General features: G+C 49.7%; 1 protein-coding gene across 8 annotated transcripts in view; it reads left to right on the top strand.

Annotated features, from left to right (window-relative positions):
• Positions 1-8,046: 8,046 nt before the first annotated feature.
• DEPDC5 (DEP domain containing 5, GATOR1 subcomplex subunit) overlaps positions 8,047-27,449 on the top strand; it is a 112,066-nt gene continuing 92,663 nt past the window's right edge. For 7 of the 8 annotated variants that reach the window (XR_006356338.1, XM_044002221.1, XM_044002213.1 and 4 more), the window contains exons 1-4: positions 8,544-8,665; positions 13,878-13,995; positions 16,474-16,561; positions 18,177-18,223. Coding sequence is in view for 7 of the 8 variants with exons in the window: in XM_044002221.1 (XP_043858156.1) it covers positions 13,938-13,995; positions 16,474-16,561; positions 18,177-18,223 (193 nt within the window). In the remaining variant the exon portion in view is untranslated. Of the gene's footprint in view, positions 8,283-8,543; positions 8,666-13,877; positions 13,996-16,473; positions 16,562-18,176; positions 18,224-27,449 lie in introns of those variants that run through there. The other variant, XM_044002189.1, reaches the window with a different exon arrangement.

The following is a 27,449-nucleotide window of genomic DNA, read 5'->3' as shown; positions in this document are numbered from 1 at the left end:
GGTGTGATATTCTTGTATTCAAGGGTCTTTCCCCTCTTTCTTTGATTTCTTTGGAGCATAAGTAGTATTGCTGGCTTAGAAGATATACATGGGGCAGCTTGGTGGCACAGTGCATAGAGCACCGGCCCTGGAGTCAGGAGGACCTGAGTTCAAATTCGGCCTCAGACACTTAACACTTACTAGCTGTGTGACCCTGGGCAAGTCACTTAACCCCAATTGCCTCACCAAAAAAAAAAAGATATACATGGTTTAGCATATAGTCCCAAATTGTGCCCATTTTTTTCAGCACCTGAGGGTGTAGTTTGTCTGGCCCGAGTCACTTGAATTCATCAAGGAGAAGTCTCTTACTCTTGTTACTTACCTTGGTTATCAGCTCCCTAGTAGTCATCTTTGTTCTCTTCCCTACAGTGAGTTATCATCCTCCTTGGCAGAGAAGATCATTGCAAAATACAAATTGAGCAGCTTTGACTTCTCTCTGTTGTCATTAATTTCTCCCCCTTCTCCCACCATCCACACCATGCAGTGGTTCCATGTCTTCTTTTGTTCTAGTCTTTCTTCAAATATAGCTTTTTAAAAAAATCAGCCCCTTCAGTTGTCCTTAGCTCCCCTTTCTGAACTTTAGAGTTCTTGACATTGTTCTTTGAAAATTTTACTTATTTGTTGTATCACTTTTTTTGGGGGGGGGGGGCAGGGCAATGAGGGTTAAGTGACTTGCCCAGGGTCACACAGCTAGTAAGTGTCAAGTGTCTGAGGTCAGATTTGAATTCAGATACTCCTGAATCCAGGGCCAGTGCTTTACCCACTGTGCCACCTAGGTTCCCCCTGTTGTATCACTTTTGGGTTTACTATCCTTATTCTCAGTGGACTATCAGACTGGATCCTCAGAGAGAAGCTAAATATGTGTTCTAGGGGTAACTCTGAGGGACGAGGGGATTTAACATTATCACTGGTGAATCTCTGCCTGGTGTGCTCCCCCAATATCAATCAACCAGTTGACCTCTTTGCTGTATAGCACAGAGTTAATTACTCTTAGAAATTGATATTACTGAGAAAGTCAAGCAAGGACAGAAGCTACAAAAATATCCCTTATTTCTTGTGTAATAACATCACTGGGGGAGGGTGGGCTCAAACTTAAATTAGATGGTACAAAACATTTCCCATAACCCACACCCTTGTCCACACAGGTCTCTAGGGAGAATGAGCTCAAACTGAAAGTAAAAAAGTACTTGAGGTATGCAAGTGGGGGACACATGGGATCCAGGGCTCCCACAAAGCACTCTCTTGCTCAGACGAGTGGGTGTCTCATAGGCCTCAGCTATTGCTGTGACCAAATCTGGTTGCTGTAGGGTCCTCTGATGTCTCCTGTAGTCTTTCAAAGCTCACAGGGTTATAACTTGATTTATTCCATCCTCAAACACTTCTCCTAAAATCAAGAAAGAACCAAAATCAAAGGAAGAGGTATGTGCTCAGGGACACATGTGAACTAGTAGATGGGGGAAAGTGCCCTTTCCTCTACCTGGTGGCTTACATCATTTCTTCCTTCACTCAATACCAGGAAGAAAAAGCACACACACACCAAAAAAAAAGGCCAAGGGAAGAATGTATTCATCCTTTGTATGCAGTCTCAGTTACTGTTCTTCAGTGGGTCAGAAAACTGTCCCCACACAGTACCAGCTGTTCCATGTGTTGAAGTGGCAGGAGGCAAAGTCCATTTATGTGCGTTTCAAGGACTGGGCCTTCACTGGTTAATCTCGACATTACAGAGAGACAGCAGAGAATTTTTGTCATAAAACCTCAGAGCTGGATAGGACCTTTAACACCCCAAAGTGCCAGAAGCTGCTGAGGGAGGTTGGGATTTCCCACTGTTTGGAGGGATCCAAAAAGAGCCTGGAGGACCATGTGTGGGGTGTGTTGGGATTCCACTCTTGACTGGGTTGATCTAGATACTGCTGAGGCCCAACTCCCAAATTCTATGATTCTATGAAGTAATTTTGTCCAACCCCATAATTGGCCAATACTTCTGTTATATCCAATAAGTTGTCCTGACATGCTTCTTTTTAAAAAATCAAACAGGGGCAGCTAGGTGGCACGGTGTATAGAGCACCAGCCCTGGATTCAGGAGGACCTGAGTTCAAATCTGGTCTCAATCACTTGACACTTACTAGCTGTGTGACCCTGGGCAAGTCACTTAACCCCAACTGCCTCACCAAAAAAACCCAAAACAAAACAAAACAAAACAAATTTTAAAAAAATAAACAAAAAAATCAAACAAACTTTACAACAAAATTCCAGTTGCTTCTTCCAAGTCTCTACCTATAGACTCATGAATTTGTTTTGTTGGTTAGCCATTCATTTCCATTCACTTTTTTTTTTTTTTTGGTGAGGCAATTGGGGTTAAGTGACTTGCCTAAAGTCACACAGCTAGTAAGTTTCAAGTGTCTGAGGTCAAATTTGAACTCAGGTCCTCTTGACTCCAGGGCCGGTGCTCTATCCACTGCGCCACCTAGCTGCCCCTCCATTTACTTTTTAGAAAGTGCTCAAAATATTTTAAATCATGTGACCTTGTTAGACCACCTTACAGTGGTATGTTCAGTCGTTTTCAGTCATGTCCAAATTTTTTTGTGTGTGTGTGTGTGTGGGGGGGCAATGAGGGTTAAGTGACTTGCCCAGGGTCACACAGCTTTTAAGTGTTAAGTGTCTGAGGCCGCATTTGAACTCAGGTCCTCCTGAATTCAGGGCCAATGCTTTATCCACTGCGCCACCTAGCTGCCCGCCATGTGCAACTCTTTGTGACCCGATTTGGGGGTTTTCTTGGCAAAGATACTGGAGTGTTTGCCATTTCCTTTTCCAGATCATTTTCCAGATGAGGAAACTGAGGCAAACATGGTGAAATGACTTTCCCAGAGTTACACAGCTATTAAGTGTCTGAGGCCAGATTTAAACTCAGGAAAATGAGTCTTCCTGATTCCAGGTGGTGCTCTAGGTGGTGCACCACCTAGCTGTCCCTACATTGGTATAGTGCTTTATAATTAAAAAAAAAATTTCTCCTTCCCACTATCCCCCAGCCATCGAACAATGGAAAAATCAAAACTCTGACAACAACTATGCATAGTCCAGCAAAACAAATTCCTACATTGGCTTTGTCCAAATATGCATGTGTAATTCTAGATTTTAAGTCCATTATCTCTTTGGCAGGAGGTAGGGGGCATGATTCACGTTCAGACCTCCTGATTTGGGATTCATCCTAGCATGAGTCAGGGTTCTAAAGTCTTTCTAAGTTGTTTGTCTCTACAACGTTTTTGTCCTTGTGTAAACTGTTCTCCTAATTCTGCTCACTTTACTCTGCATCAGATCACAGCAGTTGCTCCAATTTCCTCATTTCTTTAGGCACAATAATATCCTATTACATTCATACACCACAATTTGGCTGTTTCCCAATAGGTGATTTACTCCCTTAGGTTCCAGTTTTTTTGTCTACTGTGAAAAGAGCTACTGTAAATAATTTGGTACACAAACATGCTTTTGCTTTTCTTTGCACTCTTGGGGTGATAGGCCCAGTATCGGGACAGTTGGGTCAAATGGTATGCCACAGTTCAGTAACATTGGGGGCATAGTTTTTAATTGTTTTCCAGAATGGCTGGACCAATCCTTAGTTCCACCAACAATACGTTGGTTTGACTTTTCCTCAAGTTCCTCTGACATCTGTCACATCCTCTGTACCCAGCTGATGGGGGAGAGAGGGATCCTCAGAGTTGCTTTAATGTCCATTTCTCTAATTATTAGTAATCTCATGGTTATTGCTAGCTTGCCTTTTTAACTTTTCGAACTGCCCCTTCATGTCTTGGTAGTGTTTCTACTGGGGCATGGTTCCTCTTACTCATATAAATTTGAATCAGTTCCTTATATATCTTAGAAATGAGACTTTTATCAGAGAAACTTATTGCAAAGACTTCCCCCCCATTACCTATTTCCCTTCTAATTTTAACTCAAAATTTGTTTGCGTAAATAAAACCTTTTTGATTTTACATAACCAAAATTGTACGAACATTTTTCTTTCTGACCATGCAAGTGTTTTGCATTTATTCTGTTTTTTTTTTTTATTTAGTCATTTTTCAGTTGTACTGAACTCTTTGTGATCCCATTTGGGGATTTCTTGGCAGAGATACTGGAGTGGTTTGTCATTTCTGTTAAGGACTAAAATTCTAGCTAGTCTGTCTAAAATCTCCAATGAGTGGTCGCCAATAAATTATAAGCTTTAGCAAGAGTTAGACTTTTAAGCGTTTATTAAGGAGAATAAGAATTTGGTAAAGAGAGAAGAAAAGGCCTAGATTCCTATCTATTAAAGGGAGAGCGCATTTCTAGCTCCCTTCTCCACCAGCGTCCTCAGGAAAGAGCCAGAATCAGAGCGCCAGCTCCCCCTTCCTCCTCCCACCAGCCAATGTCACTTCCTGATGCCAAAGAAAATACGCATGTTCTTGCCCTCAAAGACCTTCCTTTCATGGTGGAACTTTTCTACAGTAAGTCTCCAGCAGGTGGCGTCATTCCAATCATTACATTTCCTTCTCTGGCTCATTTTAGAGATGAGGAAACTGAGGCAAACAGGGTGAAGTGATTTGCCCAGGGTCACACAGCTAGGAAGTGTCTGAGGCCAGATTTGAACTCAGGAAGATGAGTCCTTCCTGACTCCAGGCCTGGTGCTCTACCCACTGTACCACCTAGCTGCCCTTATCCTCTGTTAGTAGCCCTTATTTCCATCTTGTGTGTGTATAAAAATATATGTGCTTAAATATATATATAATCTAAGTTGTTTGGTGTTTATATTAGTCTTTTCAGCTAAATTCTATTTTTCCTCCTCTTTTGAATTGTTTCCATTTGTGTCTTCAGAATCTGATTGTTCAGTTTCTTCCATAATATCCCATCGCACCTCCCCGTCCTGCAGGGAAGTGGTTCCCATGGAAAAGGAGCCAGCCATGCCCCCCAGCTGCCATTCACAGAGCAGCCAAGTCAGCCTAGTTGAAATAGACAGGCACTTAGAGGGACAGAAGACAGGAGGTAGTTTTTGCCAGGCCTATAGAACCGCTACCGCCATGTTGATCCATCTCTTCATATACCCTGATAGAGGCCATGCAGACACTGAGCCCAAGAGCCTTGGGAATAGCCAGCTTCCAGCCCATTGCCCTCAGCCATTGTCTTGGGAAGCCAGTCTGGGGGAGATGTGGCCTGGACCTGCTCCTGCAGGGGCTATAGCCACAGCTACTGAAGACCCCTGGACAGAAAGTACTTGCCACCAAAGTCCTTGGCCCTGTCACATGGCTCAACATGAGGAACTGATATGGTTTAATCAGTGGGCATAATAACAATAATATTTATGTAGTACTTACTAAGTGCCAGGTATTATGCCAAGTTTTTTTTTACAATTGTTATCTCATTTGATCCTCACTTGCCTCAGGAGGGAAGTGCTATTATTACTCTTATTTTAGAGATAAGGAAACTGAGACAAATAATGATTAAGTGACTTGTATAGGGTCACACAGCTAGTAAGTGTCTGAGGCTGGATTTAAACTCAGGTCTTCCGGACTCTCCTGAGAGAAAAGACTATATTTGGACTCTTCTCAGAGCCCTAAGGCAGAGAGTGAGTCTGGTTTCAGCCCAACAGCTTTGTGGCCCCAAACCTCCCAGGAGGGGGCTGTTTGGCACACGAGGCTTCGAGCCAAGGCTTATGGGCCTTAGGCCTGAAGAAGGGCCTGGATTTTGTGGGAGTCAGGCTGGGCTAAGAGTTCACCTTGAGGTTCCCGAGGTGATCCCCACATGACTTGGAGCTCAAGCCCTGACTTGAGTTTTGTTTTGAAAGGTTATGTTTACACAAGTACTGTTTAGTGGGGAATGGGGACATTCTTACTCCAGCATAGGGTTGGGGCCTAAAGCTGCAATCTGATTGGCCAGTGAACGGAGCAATTTGATTGGTCAAATCCCAAGACCGTTTTTTTTTTTTCTTAAAGAGTTATGTATGTTGGGGCAGCTAGGTGGCACAGTGGATAGAGCACCAGCCCTGAAGTCAGGAGTACCTGAGTTCAAATCTGGCCTCAGACATTTGACACTTACTAGCTGTGTGACCTTGGGCAAGTCACTTAACCCCAATTGCCTCACAATCCCCCCCCCTTGAAAACAACAAAAAAAAGAGTTATGTATGTTAACACAGTATTGTTCTGAGAGGGAACCGACACTCTTGCGCAGAATAGGTTAAGGCTTGGTACTGTAGTTTGTAAAATCTGATTGGTCAACTGGTATTACCTGATGGGTTCTTAGGCTGTTACTGTTATTCTGTATAAATAGCAACTGTAATAACTGTAATAACTGAAATGTAAATGAGGAGTATTAAAATGCCTTAATGTGATTGGTCAGAGGGGACCCTTTGAGCAGTATAAATAGAGGTGAGGGACCTCACTACCTGCACATTCAGAAGAGTGCCCATCTTCATGAAGATGAATAAAGCCTTCACTCACCAACTGCTGCCTGCTTGGGATTTTTGAACAGCAACCTGCTAGCAACCCTAGGGCTGCCAACACTTGAGCTGCTGACACTCAAGCTGCCAACACTAGAGCTTTGCAACATGAAGAGTGGTTAGCTGTGTTTCTAACACTCCCATTAGAATGTGAATTTTGGAGAGAAGAAACTCTTACATTTCTATTTGAATTGTCAGTGCTTTGTACACAATAAGCACTTAATAAATGCTTCATTCATTTATTCATTCAATCCCATAAATGATTTCTCTAAGAGAATTTTCATCCATGAAATCCTACCTATTCTTCCTCTGAACCGTTTGAAATATACTCTCCTAAAATCTAGGGAGTATGGCAGAGTATGCCTGGATTTCCCCTCCTCTCAGACAAGCCCTAGGAGAGAATAATTACTTATCTCCAATCTTTCCATCATTTTATCCCAACAACCAGCTCCTGCCTATTAGTGGTAATCAGATTCAAAACAGAGCTAGTCCTTGTTAGCTCCTCCACCTTCTGACGCAAGAATCACCATTAAAACAATCTGCTTTTGGCAAGGAGAGACAGAGAAAGAAAGATTGAGAGAGACAGATATTGAGAGACAGAGAGACATATATGGAGGGGGGGGGAGAAAGAAATAGACTCAGAGACAGAGAGATATATATGGGGGAAGAGAGACAGCTCTCTCTCTCTATCTATGGGGAGGAGAGAGACATAGAGGAGAACAAGAGAGACAGAGAGAGAATACCAGTCGATATGTGTATAAAATTGAAGTTCTCCATCGATCCTCCCCATGTTTGTAAATTGCTTCTCAAATTTCTCGTCTCTTCTTTCTTTCTTTTTTTTGGTGAGGCAATTGGGGTTAAGTGACTTGCCCAGGGTCACACAGCTAGTAAGTGTGTAAAGTGTCAGGCCAGATTTAAACTCAGGTCCTCCTGAATCCAGGGCTGTTGCTCTATCCACTGCGCCACCTAGCTGCCCCTCCGTCTCTTCTTTCTTTCTGCCTGGCGGTATGTAGTACAGTCTGATGACAAAAATCACTCATTTCTTCCTCTCTCCCTCCCCCACTTTGCTTAGATGCTGACATGGTTTTCCCCATGATTCTTGTTTTTTCTTCACAAGGTTACATCTTCTTAATCTTCGCTCTCCCCATCCCGTCCCATTCCCATTTTTGCTTTTCTCTTGCCAATTCTCTTGGTTCTCTCCAAAGACTGAACTGGCTTCTTGGCTTTCGGGCCTCTACTTTATCTCCTTTTGCCTAGACTTTGTGAATTTGTGCATAGCAGCTCGTCCAGTTTTCTTTAAGTTTCAGCTTCTTTTGCTCTTCATTGTAGCAATTAGGACCTGACTCGTGGCATACACACAGATGGACGGCTGCCTCCTCCATCCTTTTTTTTCTCCATTGCTCCTTTGATTGGATTTCCATGCTAACGAGGCCGATCGATTCCTTGTCGCGTTCTCTCAATCCCTGGCCAGGAGAGGGTCATGTCTATCTTTTGAATGTCCGGGATGGGCCGCGAGGTGGCGCTGTGGGTGGAGCGCCGGGCCTGGAGTCAGGAGGACCTGAGGATGACCTGACACTGCCTGGCTGGGTGGCCCTGGACAAGTCTCTTCACGCTGTCGGCCTCAGTTTCCGCATCTGTAAAATGAGCAGGAGGAGGAAACAGCAAAGCACTGCAGTTGTCTGCCAGGAAATCCCACGTGGGGCCACGGAGAGTCGGACGCGACTGAAACGACTTGAATAACTACAACAAACGTCCGCAGTCAGTTGGGAGCGACGGGGAGGTGGGAGAAGGAAAGAAACTAGGAAGAGAAGGGAGGGGGTAGGAGAGCCCGGGCTGGCCGGGGGAGTCTCCAGGGCGCATGCTCAGCTTCCACCAATGGCCGGCTTGGCGGGAAACAGAGGCGGGGCCGCGTCCCGGCGCCTCGCCCCGCCCCCTTGCCCTCCCGGCGGAGAGCCCCGGATGAGGAAGTGAGGCTGCCGCCTAGTCCCGGCGACTCGGGCGGAGGCGGGGCCACTCTGAGGGGGCGGGGCTTGGGCGCGGGCGCGAGCGCAGGCGCGGGCACGAGCGCGGCCCCTGCCCCCAGTGCCGGCCCTCCGAGCCTGGGTCCTGGGTCCTGGGTCCGGCGAGCGCGTCCGGGCCGGGAGCGAACGGAAGGACTAGCGGGTGAGTGCAGGCTGCGAGCCCCTCCGGACCTCACCCAGCGCCGAGCTCCTGGGGGAAACTGAGGCCCGGTCCCGATCCCCCTCCTTCTCCCGCGGCCTCAGTTTCCCCCTCGGTCCAGTGCGGGCAGGGTGGGCTCGGGGGGCCCCAGGGCGCCCCCGCTTTACGGAGGAGCATACTGAGGCCCGCAGCCACCACGTGACCTCCCGAGCGCCCGAGGTGGGACTTGAACCCAGCACCCGGGGAATCGATGGGGAAAGGGGAGCACACACAGCAGGCGCCCAACTAGTGCTTGTTGAATTGCGTGCAGGGGGCGGGGGTCATGGGGCCCCTAGAACTGGGGGGTTTTCCAGGGACCCCTGGAAGTGCGGTCCGAGGTCGGGCCGGTCTGAGTCACACGGGCTGGGGGTGGGGGTTTCGTGCCCAGTCTCCTCCCTCCAGCCCCGCCCCGCCCCCTCCCTGCCATGGCCTCCTCCATTCAGGTCATGAAGAAGCCGAGCTAAGGGGTGAGCACCTACTGTGTGCTGGGCTCAGGGTTCCAAAAGCCCGCCCCTGCCCCCTGGGGGGGCTCCCAGTGTGGGAAGGGATCTGCAAACAGTTATGGGCTTAGGAGAAGGAGCACTCATTAAGCACCTACTGTGTGCCAGGTCTTGTCTAAGCGCTGGGCATACAAAGAGAGGCAAAAGCCACCCGTACCCTCAAGGAGCCCCCAGTCTAACGGGGAGGCAGCTGCACACACCCGGGGGGCAGACAAGATAGGGCATCAATGGGGAGTGGCCCGGGACAGAAACAGGGCACTACAATTACTGGGGAGCAGCAGAGGCTGGGCCTCCCAGGAGGCTGGGTTAGGGCCTTTGCCCCCGGGGCAGAAGCAGATTTGGGCTGGACTTCAGGAAACCTCCCAGACCAGGAGAGCTATCCCAGAATGCCGTGGGCTAGCCCAGAAGCCTGGGGGTGGGGGTGGGTAAGCAGAAGGAGCCCCTGTGGAGGTAGGGGCTACCTGGCATACGCTGTGTTCCCAGAGCCTCCGCCTGCCCTGACATTTTATACATCTGTTCAACAGGCATCTGCTACATTTGAGGTGCTTTGCATCTCTCTGCGTTAAAAAGTGACAGGAGGGCTGGGGAGGGCAGAGAGGCAGGGGCTGGAGGGGCAGGACTCCTGCCAGGAGCTGGGAGAAGGTCCTAGGCCGGGCCCCCGGCTCCACCCCTCTGTAAGATGAGGTCTGGCCTCCAGCACCTCTGCCTGAACACGTTTGCTCTTCTCCATAGTCCCCTCAGATTGGATCTGGACCAGGGGTACTGTTGGCAAGAGCCTGTGAGGTCAGAGGCCCTGGGTTTCAGTGTTGACTTACTTTCTGTGTCGATGAGATCACGGACAAGTCACTTCCTTCTGTATCATTTCTGTAAAGTAAGGTGTTGTTTGTTGTCGCTTCAGTCGTGTCTGAATCTTCATGACCTCATTTGGGGTTTCCTCGGCAAAGATACTGGAGTAATTTGCCATTTCCTTCTCCAGCTTATTTTACAGATGAGGGAACTGAGGCAAACAGGGTGAAGGGACTTGCCCAGAGTCACACAGGGAGTGTAGTGTTTAAGGCTGGATTTGAACTCAGGTCTTCCTCACTCCCAGCCTGGCCCTTTATCCCCTGTTCCACTTCTCTGCCCTACCAGCTAGGTGAGGGCTTCTTAATCTTGTTAATGTCCTGGCCCCTTTGGGCTGTCTGGTGAGGCCCAGGGCTCCCTTATCAGTATCATATTTTAAAGACAAAATCAGATACATAGAGTTGCCAGGAGAACCAGCTCCATTGAAATACAATTGTGAAAACATTGAATTAAAAATTCACAGACCCCAGACAAAGACCCCCTGAACCTGATGTCCAAGGTTTGACTCAGCTCTGACTGACTCTGATGCCAATGGTTAGTGCTTGTCTGTTGGTCTCACAGGAAACATTCAGAAACATCGACTTGAAAGAGCCCTGGTTTGGAGCTCTGACCCGAGTTCAGATGCTGCCTTGGCCCACTCAGTGGCCATGTGACCCCCCTGGGCCTCAGTTGGCTCATTTATTTTATTTTATTTTTTTTAAATTTTTTTATTTTGGTGAGGCAATTGGGGTTAAGTGACTTGCCCAGGGTCACACAGCTAGTAAGTGTGTAAAGTGTCTGAGGCCGGATTTGAACTCAGGTCCTCCTGAATCCAGGGCCGTGCTCTATCCACTTCGCCACCTAGCTGCCCCCAGTTGGCTCATTTATAAAACAAGGGGCCTGGGGCAGCTAGGTGGCTCAGTGGATAAAGCACTTAGCCCTGGATTCAGGAGGACTTGAGTTCAAATCCGGTCTCAGACACTTGACACTTAGCAGCTGTGTGACCCTGGGCAAGTTACTTAACCCTCATTGCCCTGCCCAAAAAACAAAAACAAAAACAAAACAAGGGGCCTATACTCAATGAACTCTGGTATTGCTTCTCTCATCCCTCTGGGAGTAACGAATTTATCAGTGGGAACATTCCCTTACCTGGTGCTGATTGCGACTCCTCCTTGCTTTCTCTTCCTGTGGATTTTCCCCAGTTTTTTTCCATTGAGCCGTAGAGCTTCTTCTAATTCCTTGAACATATGATATGTGACAATGACAATATAGTCATCCAGAAAAGGTGAGATCCAGCCTGGTTAAGGGGAGTCCAGAAGACTTGTGTTCAAGGCCCAGGCCCTGCCCCCCCATGACACCTGCTGGTCATGTGACCTTTCACTTAAGTCCGTCTCCAAGTGTCCCTGGCCGCTCTGTATTACAGAGCAGTGGCAGATATGCCCTGCTAATTATAATTAGGCTTTCCTCAGATTGAAAAACACTTTTTTTTTTGTTCTGGACCTTTAATTTCATATTCCCCTCCCCAAGGCAAGTTTGCAGCTTCTCTAGGATTTAGCATGTGAAAGCACTGTCTGGTCACACAGAGAAGGCTAGTGTCTTGGTCACAGGCACACAGCAATTGTGTGTTAGAGTCAGGATTTGAATCCAGCACCCGAGCGCAGAGCACAGCTGCGGGGCCTCTCAGTAGAATACCAAGTATGAATTCCTTTGACATACCACTTTGTGGATTGCCAGATACTTTACTTTCATCTCACCTCTTCCTCGAGACAGTTCGGCAAGGGAGGTAGCATTGTTACTGACGTTTTCATTTTACAGGGGGGGAAACTGAGTTTTCACATAGTGAAATGTCTCGATGTGGTCACACAGCCAGTGGGAGCTGGGACTCCAGGCCCTCTTGCTCCTTGAAAAGGCTAGTTCTTTTTTTAAAATGTTTTTGTTTTTGTTCTTTTTGGTTGTTTTTTGGTGAGGCAATGAGGGTTAAGTGACTTGCCCAGGGTCACACAGCTAGCAAGTGTCAAGTGTCTGAGGCTGGATTTGAACTCAGGTCCTCCTGAATCCAGGGCCAGTGCTCTAACCATTGTGCCACCAATCTGCCCCTTATGGATGTATTTTTTATGTCGTCATGATTTTCCCCTGTATCCTTTCCCCTCCTCCTCCAGAGCCATGCTATATAACCAGTATTTTTTAAAGACTGACAAAGTAGATAACATCATTATTACTGATCAGCAAACTGCCCCCAAAGTGAGAGAATCTACACTGTGCAGTACTTTGGGATCTCCCACCTCCGCTCATCTCCCCTCTCACTGCTCTCCTGCCTGACCTCTATCCTTTTGTCACTGAGTGTTGCAGGTTTTTCCATCGATGTCCTTGTCATCACTTTGTAATTTTCTTGGCTCTGCTGACTTTCCTCTGCATCAGTTCGTGTAGATCTTTCTATGCTTCTCTATCACACGTCATGTCCCACAGCACAGGAATATTCCATTTTGTCCACATACCACAACAGCCCTTCCCTGGGCCATGGCTTCATTCCTGGTTCTTTGCTAGCACAAAAAGGGTTGCTATCTATATGTTGGTGTGAGTTTTTTCTAATGTAAAACTCTTCCTACCATAAAGTGTTGGTTCTCTTCATCCCCAGCCTCCTGGTACTTCTCCCTTACATGAGACCTCTATATACATTTTTTTCATAGAGTTTATTTTGGGGGGGGGCAATGAGGGTTAAATGACTTGCCCAGGGTCACACAGCTAGTAAGTGTCAAGTGTCTGAGGCCGGATTTGAACTCAGGTATTCCTGAATCCAGGTCTGGTGCTTTATCCACTGTGCCACCTAGCTGCCCCCAACCTCTATGTAAATTGATAAACAGCCAGTTGCCGGGCATGAGTTTGCTGGATTAAGCATCTCTGTTCTGAAACCTGGAAGGACTTGCATGAACTGATGATGAGCAGAACCAAGAGAACACTGTACACAGTATCATCAATATTATGTGTTGATCAACTGTGATAGACTTGACTCTTCTCAGCAATACAATGGTCCAAGATAGTTCCAAAGGACTCATGATAGAAAATGCTCTCCACAGCCAGAAAAAAAAAGAACTGTGGAATATGGATGCAGATTGAGCCATACTATTTCTTTTGTTTTTGGTGCTGTTTTTCTTTGGTGAGGCAATTGGGGTTAAGTGACTTGCCCATGGTCACACAGCTAGTAAGTGTTAAGTGTCTGAGGCTGGATTTGAACTCAGGACCTCCTGAATCCAGGGCCAGTGCTTTATCCACTACACCACCTAGCTGCCCCTGTTGTTTTTCTTTTTTGAGGTTTTTCCTTTTTGCTCTGATTCTTCGTTCACAGCATGACTAATGCAGAAATATGTTTAATGTGATTGTACATATATAACTTATATCAGATTACTTGCTGTCTTGGGGAAGGGGGCTGGGGGGGAGGGAGGGAGAAAAATTTCAAACTAGAAATCTTATAAAAACAAATGTTAAACTATCTTTACATGTAACTGGAAAATAATAAGATACTTTTATAATAATAAAAAACAAAAAGCATCTCTGTTCCATCCCGGGCGGGCTGAGTCAAATGCTGGCCTCCTCCCTGAGCTCGTTTCTTTTAGACCAGAAGTTTTGATGGTTAGTGAAGAGCTCGAGGCTGCAAATCTCTCTTTCTTCTTCAGCTAATTTTACAGATATGGAAACTGAGGCAAACAGGGTTGAGTGACTTGCCCAGGGTCCCAGAGCTAGTAAGTGTCTGAGGCTGCACTTGAACTCAGGTCTTCCCAACTCCAGGCCCTGTGCCCTACCCACTGCACCATCCAGCAGCCCACATGAATATCTCTTTGTTTATTTTTTGCCGGCAGGGAGGCACGATGATTTCTCTGCACCCAGCTCGGAACCGCTGAAGAAGGAACCAGGCCAAGATGAGAACCAACAAGGTGTACAAGCTGGTTATCCACAAGAAGGGCTTTGGGGGCAGTGGTGAGCATCACCTGGCGCTTGGGGAGGTGGAGGGGGAAGGCAGGGAGGCCTTTGGGCAACATCTGTTGGCGCTAGAATGCTGCCAAGGGCTTTGGGAGCAGTGACCTGGACTTCAGCAGGGGCACCTACTCGGATGAGATTTTCAGGGTCATCCTGTGACTGGGTCAACGTCCTCAGGCCAGTGACTGGGCAGCTGTGAAGGGTCGGAGTTTTCTGGATTGTGTTGAAACATTCAGGCCCTGCCTGTGCGTGGCCGATGACAATGATGCCGTGATGAAAACTTCCCCCCACGTGGAGTTTTTGAATTCTCAGGGCCTTCCTCACATCCTCTCCTTTGGGGCTTTAACCCCGTGAGGTCTCGGTTGTTGTCTGCTCCCCTGCTCCCTGCTAGAGTGGCACAGAGTAGGTGCTTAATCGTGCTTGATGACTCGCCCCAGCGCCTGGCACGGTGCCTGCTCCTCTTTAGCGGCTTAATGAATGTTTGTTGAAGTGGATCAAATCTGGCTGGTTGGGGGCAGGAGGAAGCCAAGGGACAGAGTGGGACGATTCCGGTCCCTCAGCCCGAGTCTCGTTGTGTGACCTTGGGCCGGTCTCTCACCTCGCCTGGCCTTGGGTTTCTTTCTCTCCAGCCAGAGGCTCCAGTATCTGCGAGCTGAACGACTCTCTGAGGCTGTGGGACAATCAAGGCCTTTGTAGCTTGTTTTTGGTGTTTGGAGAAGAGACGGGGCGTCACGGAACATTGGAAAGATCTCGAGTTCTGGCGTCAGCCCCAGGACTTGGCTGGTAGTTGTGTGACCTCGGGCAAATGACTGACCCTCTCTGAGCTCTGAAAAGAGGGGTTTGGGCTGTCTTTCTCCCGAGGTCCCTTCTTGGCCCTAAATCTGCAATCCTGAGTTCTGGCTCTTTATTGTTGTCGTTCAGGCGTTTCAGTCGTGTCTGCTCTGGGACCCCATTTGGGGTCTTCTTGGCACAGATCCTGGAGCAGTTTGCCATTTCCTTCTCTACCTCATTTTATAGATGAGGAAACTGAGGCAAGCAGGGTGAAGTGACTTGCCCAGGGTCACACAGCTAGGGGGTGTCTGAGGCCGGAAGGGGAGCTTCCTGATGCCGTCCCGGCACTCTGTGAACTCCGGCGTCCCCTCACTGCCCCAGTTTCTCCCCTTCCCCCCAATATAGTTGTTTGATTCTCCCAGTGAGGAGTGAACACACAAGGATGAATCCAGTGATGATGAAGTGTGAGAAGTATGTTTGTGGGGTGCAGGGGATGATAAACATGCATCCCAGTCATCACCAGCCAAGATTCAGATCTTTGCATGTGGTCATTCAAGCTGAAGGCCCGTGTCGGAGAACTGGAAGTTTCTAGAGAAAGCTGCTGCTGTCGGGGTCTTAGCAGTGGTGGTCCGGGCACCTCATCATGGAAGTGAAGAGGATGCCCCGGGGCTTGAGGCTTCTTCCCTCAGTGACACTGAGAGGGAGTGGAGATGGGAGACATTGGCAGACTATGTCCTCACCTGCCCCTCAGCCCCGAGTAGCGCTGGGCATCAGGCTGGGCACCGTGCTAGGCACCAGGGATACCTAGAGAAAGGAAGCCTTGTCTGGGCTGCTCTGCCCACCTAGCTGCTGGCTGTGGGTGTGACTCCCTTTCTGAGGTTATCTGCTTTATCACATGACTGCTGGCCCTGGGAGGAGGTCAGGCCAGGTGATTATCTCCATTTTACAGGTGAGCAGGCCAGTTACACATCCAGCCTGAGCGTGAGCTCCAGCCTGTGTGCTACCCTGCCTCAGCCAGTGCCTGGGCCCTGTCAGGGCCATGGGATGTCGTGCTAATAGTCCCTCCTCCTGCCCTCCTCTGGTTCCCAGTTTGCTCAGACTCTATCAGCTTTCTCTTTTGGGGGGATCCCCACGGGGAGACAAGCAGGGGACACTGTCCCCCACGCCCCAGATGTGCTCCTGGCATCTCCCTCTGGTATAACTCGACTCGTCCCCGTGGCTCAGAGCCCAGGCCCTTTGATTCAGCCTTTGGTGCTGCTTCCGTGGTGTCCCCAGCCCTGCCATTGAGGAGCTGGGGGACCCTGGGCAAGGGCCTTGACATCGTTCGTGTCCCTTTGCTCAGTTACAGAAGGAGGTTGAGCGAGGGGACTCCACAGCCCCTGGGCCCTGAGAAATGCCACGTGGACTTGATTGCATGCGGAGCATTCCTGGGCCCCCGGGGGGAGGTAGCTGCGGTCAGGAGCCCAGAGCTTAGAGCCCAGGGTGGCAGCTGCTTGTTCTGTGGCCTTGCTTGAGTGCCTGGCATTTTGGGGCCTCAGTTTCCTTGCCCGTAAAAGGAGGCTAGCATTTGCCCACCCCCTTCCCAGGGGGGTGAGGGGGAGGGAAGCCCTTGGAGAAGCTTCCTACATTTTAGCTCTTCCTGTGGGGGATGGGGCCCGGCTCGGATTCGTGCTTTCACCTGCTGCTTGGACTGTCTTTGCCTTGCAGATGATGAGCTTGTGGTGAACCCCAAAGTGTTCCCCCAGATCAAGCTGGGGGACATCGTGGAGATTGCACACCCCAATGACGAGTACAGGTAAGGGCTCTTTCTTCCCCCAGGACCACGTGGCCTTCAGTGGTGGTGACTGGGACGGGCCAGGAGATGGGCTAACGCAGCTGTGGACTATGGATGCTGCGACCTCCCAGGGTTCTGATACACAGGATTGTTAACGTCCAGAGAGATGCCAGCAATGTCCAGGCAGCCCTGGTGCCAAGCATGGCAGAGCGCTCAATTTCTAGGGAAGGGGCTGTGGCCCAGGAGTCAGGAGGTCTGCCTCAGACACTTGCTGGTTGAATGATGCCAAGTCTCAGTTTCCTCATCTGTAAAATGAGAGCAGTAACACACATCCTGCTGACCAAGGTTCTTGTGAGGAAAGAAGGAAGGAATGAGCAATTGAAAAGTAATCTATCGAGTGCTTTTCAGTGCTCAGGACACAGATACAAAAACAAGACAGTCTTTTTTTTTTTTTTTGTGGGGCAGTGGGGGTTAAGTGACTTGCCCAGGGTCACACAGTTAGTAAGTGTCAAGTGACTGGATTTGAATTCAGGTCCTCCTGAATCCAGGGCCAGTGCTTTATCCACTGCACCACCTAGCTGCCTCCATCTTTTTTTTTTTTTTTTTGTGGGGCAGTGAGGGTTAAGTGACTTGCCCAGGGTCATAGCTAGCAAGTATCAAGTGGCTGAGGCTGGATTTGAACTCAGGTCCTCCTGAATCCAGGGCCAGTGTTTTATCCACTGCACTACCTGGCTGCCCCAGTCCCTTACTTTCTAATACGGGAAGGTGGAACATCTAGGGGAGTGATAGCTAAGAAGGGAGGGGTAATTGGGGAAGTCACCATTATGGTGACTGGGACCACAGGGTCAGGGGTTAATGCCTCCTTTCCAGGGATGGTTGTGCTGATTTGATGATTGTTCTGGGGGTGGGGGTTGGGGTGGAGAGTAATAGGGGGGAGCATAGAGATAGTCTGAGTGAGTCAGCAAGCCTGGGGATGCTTGGGTTTATCCAGAGCTCAAAGAGCTGGAGTTGGAGTTGGGTCCCAAGAAGGTACGTAGTGAGTAGGGGCTAGCCTTGGAGTCAGCTGCCCTGGGTTCAAATCTTGTCCTTGGTATTTACCAGCTGTGTGACCTTGGGCAAGTCACTTGATCTCCAGCTCACTGGGGTGTGTCCCCCAAGTCACAGACAAGCTGCAGTCTTGGGCGGGGGGCAGGGGTGTGAATTCCCACTTTGTGAGCGCCCCCTACAGACAAATGACGGCTCATTTGCCCATTTGTGAAACTGCCTTTGTAAAGCAGACAGGGCAGAGTCCGTTGGGATTTTGTGGGTGACTTTGTCCCTGTAGGGCACTCCTAGGGAGGAAGCTCCCGCCACCAAAGCCAGTTGTCTCCTGCTCCCCAGCATCTGGCTGTAGAAGGTGGCCTGGGGAAAGTGAACGGCCCGGGCTGCGCAGCCAGTGGGGATCAGACCCCAAGGCCTGCTCTCCATCCATTCCACTAGTGACAATGGCCATGAGCCGGCCTCTGTGCCTTGCGGGCCCACACTCGTCCCAGCAAGGGGCCTAGGGCTCTGTTTGCTCTGACCGGGCGGGGGGGTGGTGGTGGTGCCAGGGGCTCCTGCTTGAGGGTCTCAGCTCTTGTGTCCCTTCCCTTTGCAGCCCCCTGCTTTTGCAGGTGAAGTCACTGAAGGAAGACCTGCAGAAAGGTAAGCTCTCCTCTTGTGGGGATTTGGGGAAGTTGGTGGCCAGACCCAGAGCAGGGCTTGGTGCCTGTTCTTGTCCAGGTTAGCTGTGTAACGATTGGAATGACGCCACCTGCTGGAGACTTACTGTAGAAGACTTCTGCCCATGAAGCAAAGGTCTTTGAGGGCAAGACCAGGAGTCTTTTCTTCAGGAGTCAGGAAGTGACGCGGGCTAGTGGGAGGAGGAAGGAAGAGACTGGCACGCAGTCTTGCGCTCTTTCCTCTGGACTCTGGTGGAGAGCGGAGCTAGAAATGTGCTCTCCCTTTAATAGATAGGAATCTAGGCCTTTCTCTCTCTTTACCAAATTCTTATTCTCCTTAATAAATGCTTAAAAGTCTAACTCTTGCTAAAGCTTATAATTTATTGGCGACCACTCATTAAATATTTTAGACAGTTTAGCTAGAATTTTAGCCCTTAACAGCTGGGAAGGAAGCAGAGAGCCACAGGAGCACCCGCTGCCGCTCAGGGCGGCGAGGCTCTCTTGTCAGCACCTCCAGCTTTCTGGAGGAAGTGTCCTTGGCATCTCTCAAAGCTGCCGGTCAGGAGGCAGAAGTGCCAGGGCCCAAAAGTTTTCAGGAGACACTTAAAAAAGGAGTCATTCCCAAGGTGAATGGGCCGCCTCTGGTAAGTAATGAGGACTCCCATTGAGTGCGTCTTCTGTGCCAGGCACTGGGCTAAGCCCTGGGATACAAATACAAACACAGACGTGCCCTCAGGGAGCTTACGCTCTAATGGGGCCCTGGGTTTGTGGCTCCGTGTTGGACGTGGACAAGTTGGGGGAGGCGCTGTTAGAGCCCAGATCCTTGAGTTTAAGCTTTCTGTGGACAGGAGGATAGGACGGGGAAATACAAGTGTATGCAGAGCAGTTCGGTCCGAGCTTTGGGAGGGAAAGGCTTTGTGCTTCATTCTCGAGTCACGTCTTTAAGGATGAGAAGAGGGATTTGAGGCACAGGAAGAGAAGAAAGAGTGCATTTCAGGCATCGGGGACAGCCAGTGCAAAGGCCTGGAGATGGGAGATGGAGCATCCTGTGTGAGGATCAGAGGGAAGGTCAGGTGGGCTGGCCTGGGGGGGGCATGGATCAGGGCCAGGGACCCAAGGCCTTGAAAGTCAGAAGAATTTAAATTCGATCCTGGGGCAATAGGGAGCCAGTGGAGGTGGTTGGGTAGAGCCGTCATATGGTCAGATTGTACTTAGGATGGTTGTATGTCTTGCTATGGTAGAGGGGAGCCAGTTTGACCGGCCTCTGAGCCCCTGTATTTCTCGGAGCAGACACCATCTTCACCATTGTACACCCGCCTTGACACAGAGGATGCAAGATTCCACTGTTGGCTCTCCACCCAGAAGGTGTTTTCCATTCTTAAAATCATACAAGGGGCAGCTAGGTGGCGCAGTGGATAAAGCACCGGCCCTAGATTCAGGAATACCTGAGTTCAAATCCGGCCTCAGACACTTGACACTTACTAGCTGTGTGACCCTGGGCAAGTCACTTAACCCTCATTGCCCCACCAAAAACACCCAAAGCCATATAAGACCATATAAGATGTAATCAACAAGAATTAAGTGGCTACTGTGTACCAGGCCCTGGGGATGCCCAAATGAGGAAAGAATCAATTTCTACTCTTATTCTTCTGGGAGAGACCACGTGACCTTAAGTAAATGCAGAATCTGGGGGGGGGGGGCGGCGTGGGGCAGGCAGAGGGGAAAGGTGGGGGGGCCGCAGGTGGGTGATGCAGTGGAGTGAGCTCCAGACCTGGAGTCAGGAAGACCTGAGTTTAAATGCAGCCTCAGACACAACCTACCTGGGCAAGTCAGTGAACCTCTGTTTGCTTCAGATTCCTCAAATATAAAATGGGGATTATCACAGCACCTCCCTCCCAGGGATGGAGTGCGGGGGTGTGTGGGAAGACCAGCCCCTCTGGCGTGAGGCCTTCTGGGCCCGCTGTGGGCTGCTCGTCTACCTTGTGTGTCCAGCTGGTCGCCCAGCCCACCTGTGGCTTCAGAAAGTTGTGTCTTGTGCAGTGGCCACACCCTGGTAAGCTCTTTCAGAAGATGGGTGTAACCAGGCCAAGGGTAACCAATGGGCCTGACAATTAATACTAAGAAAACCCAGGTGTTCCTGCAGCTAGCATAGCACCATCCATATGTGGAACCATCAGTTACAGCAAACGTAGAAGTTCTGAACACTGTGGCTAAGGTGATTTATTTGGGCAGTGTGCTTTCCAGGGGTGTCCACATAGATGATGAGGCTGATGTTCACCTTGCCAGAGCCTGCTCAGCCTTTGGAAGGCTCCAGAGGAAAGTGCGAGAGAAGAGGGATTAGACTGACTACAAAACTGCTGACCTCCCTGTTGTCTGCCTGTGAAACCTGGACAGTACCTGAGCCATGAAACTGAATCACTTCCATTTGAATTGTCTTAGGAAGAGTCTGAGGATCACCTGGCAGGACAAGGTACCAGGCACTGAGGTCCTCTCTGAAGCTAAACTGCCAAGCATTCACACTCTCCTGCAGAGAACACAACTCTGAGGGGCCGGCCATGTTCAAATGACAAATGCACTCTTGCCTAAAAGACTATTTTATGGAGAACTCACACAAGGAAGATGCTCACATGCTGGTCAGAAAAAGTGATACAAAGGGGCAGCTAGGTGGTGCAGTGGATAAAGCACCGGCCCTGGAGTCAGGAGGACCTGAGTTCAAATCCGGCCTCAGATATTTAACACTTACTAGCTGTGTGACCCTGGGCAAGTCACTTAACCCCAATTGCCTCACTAAAAAAAAAAGAAAAAGTGATACAAGGACTCTCTCAAGGTCTCTCTTAAGAACTTTGGAATTGATTGCATGACATGGAAGACCCAGCATGGCGCGCCCTCATCAGAGAAGGGGCTGTGCTCCCTGAGCAAAGCAGAATTACAGCAGCTCAGAAGAAAGTCGAGATGTGCAAATTTAGAGAATCCACCCCAAACGGTCACACGGACTATTTGTGCCCGACCTGCATTCTGAGCAGCCACAGTCAAACACACTGTCACTTGACTCTAACATAGGGATGTCACTTTGGTCCTCTTGGAACATGAAGAACAACAACCAACCAACCTTTCCAGATGGTCGTAAGGACCAAATGAGTCACTGATCGTAAAGCACACAGATGAGCACCTGGGAAATGAAGCGCTCTATAATATATTAGCTGTTACTTTCTATTTCAGTGCACAGAGGGCCAGGCCTGGAGTCAGGAAGACTCATCTTCTGAGTTCAGATCTGGCCTCAGACACTTCCTAACTGTGTGGACGAGTCACTCCACCCTGTTTGCCTCAGTTTCCTCATCTGTAAAATGAGCACTCTAGTATCTCTGCCAAGAAAACCCCAAATGGAATCTCAGAGAGTCAGGCGTGACTGAAATGACTGGACAAGAACGAAGCTATGTGTTATGAAAACATTCGAGCATCATAAAGAATTTATCCAAAGAGTGGATCAGATTTGTTTTTCAACGTCAGGCTCACCCTCCAATATTGCACACTCCTCTTGGAGCACGCCTCATTTGACTCAGTGATTGTTTGCAATGGCGAATGCATTATCTCACGTCATTCTAGCTTTCTTGTCATTGTGACCCCGTCTCTTTTTGGGCTCTGCAGAAGAGGTGACCCTTCTCCCTGCCCAGGCCTGCACCTCTGCTTCCTTGGTCCCGTCCCCTCTCAGCCTCTCCTGCAGATTCCCTCCACGGTCGCCCCTATTCTCTCACTGATCATCAGTCTCTCCCTTCTGGCTGCTTCCCTGCCAACTACAAACATGCCCATGTCCCCATCCTGAAAAAACTTTCACTTGATGATCCCTGCCAATGGTCATTCCTTATTCCTCCTCTCCTTAATCCTCCTTTATTCCTCCTCTCCTCTGCTCACCTCCAGGGGAAAGTCATCTCTGCCACAGGGCCTCCATACCCTCTGCTGTGGGGCTTCACCCCGAAGCGTCACCTCTCCTAAGTTACCATTGGTCTCTTAATTTCTAGACAGAATGGTCTTTTAAAAATAATGTTTTGTTTTTCCAGTTCCTAAGTGTTTATTTTTTTCTCCAGCTCCCTCCTCCCTGCTAGAAAAATAGAAAACCTTTGCCACCAAACAGCATAGCATAGTTAGGCCAAGCAAAATACCACAAGGGTCACGTCACATCCAAATCAGGCATCGTCCGCCCCCCTCTGTCAGAAGCTGGGCTGCTTTCTTGATCCCTAGTCATCTGGAATCATGTTTTCTCATTGCACTGACCATGGTTCTGAAGTCTTGCAGGATGGGTCATTGTTACAATATTGATTTAGTATAAATTATTCTTAATAATCATAATGGCTAGTATTTATATCATGCTTTAATATTTGCAAATCTCTTTGCAAACATCCCTGGGAGGTAGGGCACGCGATTGTCCCCATCTTACAGGTGAGGAAATGGAGGCAGACGGACCTTAAGTGACTTACCCACAGCTAGGAAGTGTCTGAGGCCAGATTTGAACTCGGGCCCAGGGCTCTCTCCACAGTACCACCTAGCTGCTGGCTTCTCTGCATCTGTTCATACAAATCTTCTCAGGCTTCTCTCTCTTCCTTTCACAGTATTATGAGTGGTCTCATGCTCTGATCTCTCTGCAGCTTCCAGCATTGCTGACTGCCCTCTCCTCTCTGGGTCTGGAGGCACTGCTCTCTCATTCTCCTAGCTGTCTGGCCACTCCCTGTGCAGTTTGTTTTCTGGATCTTCATCTCTGTCCCACCCACCATCTTTGGGAGTATCTGGACCCTCTCTCCCTTGATGATTTTACCCGTTCACCTGGGTTCAGTTGTCCCCTTTGTGAAGGTAACATCCAGATCCAGCTCTAGTGTCTTTATTGACTTCTAGTCATGAACTACTGACTGGACACTTTGAACTGAACGGCCCTGGACATCTCATAGGCAAGATGTCCAAAACAGTTCATTTTGTCCCCCACAAACCAACCCCTCTTTTAATCAATGAGTGAATCAACCAGCATTTATTACATGTTTGCATTATGCCAGGAGTACAAAGACAAGTCACTGGCCAAGTCACTTCACCCTGTTTGTCTGTTTCCTCATCCATAAAATGAGCTGAAGAAGGAAATGGTAAGCCACTCCAGGATCTTTGCCACGAAAATCCCCCAGTGAGGTCCTGAAAAGTCAGACCGGACCGAACAACAGATACACAAAATGAATATGAAGTGGTTTGGTTCAGGGGAGGGGAGGTGGAGAGAACAGACAGATGCACCCGGAAAGTTGTCCCTTAAGTACTTTGAGAATTCCCAGGGATTCCCAGGGTGGGGGGGCAGTGTGTGGAGAAATGGGGAGCTCTGCCCTGGGAGCCAAGAAGACCCGGGTTCGGGTCTCACCTCAGACAGCAGCTCAGTGACCCGGCCGTGTCTTTATTTTGTAGCTGCCTTTTTTGGGGGGCCAGGGGATTGGACTCAGTGGCCTCTTGCCTCTCCTCTTTCAGACCCTGTCGTCCTGTGACCTCTGCCCTGTCCCTGCTTGCAGTCTGAATATCCTTCCCAGCTCCTCTCTCGCTCACCCACCGACCATTGCCAGATCTTGTGATTTCTTCCTGCGCGACATCTCTCATGTTCTCCCCTTCCCTGCATGCTCCCAGCGGCCGCCTGTATTCAGACCCGCATGGCCTCTGCCCTGGATGGTCGTAATAGGCCTTGGCCTTCCTGCTTCTCCGTCGTCTGGACTGCCGCCAGGGTGCAGGTCTGAGCAGATTGCCCCCCTCCTCCGTGAATTCTGGCGGCTCCCTTTGATCTCTGGGCGCCAGCGTGAACTCTTCCACTTGCCACTTAAGCTCTTTATAACTTGGCCCAGTGCTGTCCGTCTAGCCTCCAACATGATTCCCTTAGGCCAGCTCTGTGATCCAGTCATGCTGCCCTGCTCGTTGTTCCTCTGTGGGGTGCTCCATCCTTTAGGGAGGCAGCTCCTATAGAGAAAGGGCTGGCTAGCCGCCGCCACCAGTTGTCAGCTATGGGGCAGGCGAGCCAGCTTAGCTGAAACCGCCAAGCCCCAAGAGAGACAGACTGATGGGGGCCCAGCAGCATGGGCCAGGCAGGTCACGGCCACCTTGACCGTTACCTCCCCAAAGCTCCCCGTGCAGAATGTTCAGGACTCTTGAGTACAGGAGCCCAGTGAATAGAAGGGCCTTCCAGACCAGGCCCAGACCATTGGGCCTGCTTCTAGCCTAGAGCCCTTATGGAGAAGGGGCCACTGCCCTCTGCACCCGCAGCCTCAGTCACAAGAACCCCCAGGATGACGGTGCTCCCCAGAGCTCTGGCCCCCACTTCCACCCAGAAACACACCCTGTGAAGCTGGGACCTCATGACGACTTCTGCCGGGGCTGTGGCCCCAGCTTCAGCTGCCGGAGCTCCTGAAGACCCAGGGAGACAGTTCTCAGCACCCGAGTCCCCGGCCTGGAAAATGTTCAGCATCAGAAACCAGTGGGATTTTGTCTGTGGAAATGACACGGAAGAAGAGGTTTCACTACCTGTTTTGCTGCCGCCCCTAAGGACCAGGGACTTTTCCATCTTATTTGGGGCCGAAGCCTTCCAACTTGGCTGTCTCCCCCATTAGAATTGGAGGGACTCTGACTTACCTTTTGCGTCCTCGGTGCTTAGCATACAGGAAGTGCTTATTAAATGCTTCTTCATTGGCTCATTGCATCCCTTTGTCTTTGCCCTGGCCTTCCCCCTGGCCTGGAATCCTCTCTCTCTTCTGTTTTGTCTTTTAGAATCCCTGGCTTCCTGTAAGGTTCAACACAGCCTGGGTTTTTAGGGAACTACAGACTTAATAGTTCAGCGGGGGCTGAGCTGTCCTCAGGCTGCATTCAGAGAGACACGGCCTCCAGAAGTCAGGAGGTGACAGCCCCGCTGGGCTCTGCCCTCGTCGGACCTCCTGTGGAGGTTCGGGTTCTGTTCTGGAACCGAACGGATAAGTGGGAGAGTACCTGGAGAATGGTAACCAGGATGCAGAAGAGCCTCGCTATCATGCGGCGTGTGCAGCTGTGAAGGGACCTGCCTCTGTCTCCTGGACTGTCTTCTTTGGAGGCTCGGCCCAAAGGACCCTCCCAGGGCCTTCCCCCGGGCTCACCTTCCATCCCCTCCAGATGCAGCCTAGAAATACTTATTTATATTTGTACTCGTGTCCCCCCATGAGGTGGGGGCGCCTTGTGGCAGGCGCTTTGGGCTTTTTCTTTGCCTCTCCATGCTCAGCACAGGGACTGGCACAGTACTTGTTTCTTGATTGATCGGACAGGGCAGATTCAGCCTAGAGGAGACCAGACTGGGAGGCGCCACAGTTATGACTGTGCAGATTTGTTCTCTTGGGTCATGGAGGCTGACCTAGGAGCAGTGGGTAGACACTGCAAGGTGGTGAAGACAGGCTTGATGGCAGGACAGGCTTCTTCGCAGAGAGCAGTGGATTGCCCCGGGAGGTGGGGGCTCCTCCCTTGTTGGGGATCCTCCAGCTGCGGCTGTATGGCTCCTGCTCAGAAAGCTGTGGGGAGAATTCTTCAGGCAGGCCTTAAACGAGGTGGACAGTGGGGTCTTTTCCAAAGCTAAACATTAAGAGTCTGGAGGATGGATTGGAGAAAGAAGAGGCTGGGGTAGGGGTGGGGTTTGTAGAGTGCAGGTGAAGGGTGGAGGCTGTGGGAGGAGAGATGGGAATGATGGGCTTAGCTGGGTGACTGAGTCAATATGGTGGCCGATGGCTCCAAGGTTGTGATCTTAGGTGACTGGGAGGATGAGGGTGGTGCCAGCAACAGAGAAAGGATGAGCTTGGAAGGAATATGAAATGGGACCTTCAGATAATCATGGAAGGCATGATTATCAATAGCTTTGATTGGAGGGAGTGTTCCCAGCATGGGGCACAGCCACAGCAAAGGCCTGGTGATGGGAGATGGTGTGTCATGAGTGAAAGGCCAATGTGACCAGACTAATTGTGTATAATGGGGCTGGAAAGTTAGAAAGGAGCCAGGTTGTAAAATAATGAAAGAAAAAGCATTATGTGCTCTTCAGTGCCAGACACTGTGCTAAGTTTTAGAGATTATGTCTGAAAAAAAAATGGTAGTTCCTAGGGGCAGCTAGGTGGTGCAGTGGATAGAGCACCAGCCCTGGAGTCAGGAGGACCTGAGTTCAAATCCGGCCTCAGACACTTAACACTTACTAGCTGTGTGACCCTGGGCAAGTCACTTAACCCCAATTGCCTCACTTAAAAAAAAAAAAGGTAGTTCCTGCCCTCAGGGAGGTTATAGTCTAATGGGGAAGGAAAGTAGCACCTACTCAGGGCCTGCTGTGGCCAGACACTGCCGAGTGCCGAGTGCTGTGTAAATAGGATCTCATTTATTCATCACAACAGCCTGGGAGGGAAGTGCTGTGATCATCTCCATTTTACAGATGAGGAAACTGAGGCAGGCTCAGGTGAAACCACTTGCGTTTCCGTGTTCCCTTTAGCAGCCCCACACATGAAACAGAGAAGGGGTGGGGCAGGAGGCCCAGGAGGATGGAGGGGGTGTGGTCTTTAAAGCTCTTCCAGGGATCGCCTCCAGCTTCTTCTCCATAGGCTCTCCTTCCTCACCACATAGTAGGCCCTTTTCCTCCTCCTGCTGAAATTACTTGGGTGATATCTTGCTTTTGCTCAGCTGTGTGTAGAGTGCAGAGTACAAAGTGCTGGGCCTGGAGCCTTGAAGACCACTTCCTAGCTGTGTGACCTTGGGCAAGCTTCTTCTTGCCTCAGTTTCTTCCTCTGTCAAATGGAGATAAGGACAACTCCTACCTCCCAGAGTTGTTGTGGGGAGCAGCTGAGATTCTGTGAAGTGCTTAGTGAGCCTTAATGTGCTACCTAAACTAATAGTTAATTAGTACACCTCTTGTTCTTCTGGACAATGTGACCTTCTTGGAGGCAGGGAGGCTTTGGTTTTTGTCTCTGTCAGGAGCACAGTAGGTGTGTAATAAGTTCTGGGTGAGTGGGGTGGAGGCGAATTCTTCCCTGATCTGCAGGGCCTGGGTGTGCACTCCCCCTTCCCCTGTGCTCAGCATCCTGTCACACATCTACCATCCTCCCGGTCATATTTATCTCCTGGCTTGGCTGTGCTGGGTCTGTGTTGTTCCTACTTATCTTTGTTCTCAAATTCCTCCTATTGATGATTTCTCCCCAAGAATATTCTCTCAC

The sequence above is a fragment of the Dromiciops gliroides genome, chromosome 1 (genome assembly GCF_019393635.1).
Source record: "Dromiciops gliroides isolate mDroGli1 chromosome 1, mDroGli1.pri, whole genome shotgun sequence".
NCBI lineage: Eukaryota > Metazoa > Chordata > Mammalia > Microbiotheria > Microbiotheriidae > Dromiciops > Dromiciops gliroides.
Note: the sequence above shows the minus strand (reverse complement) of the source record. Positions and strands in the feature narration are given on the sequence as shown.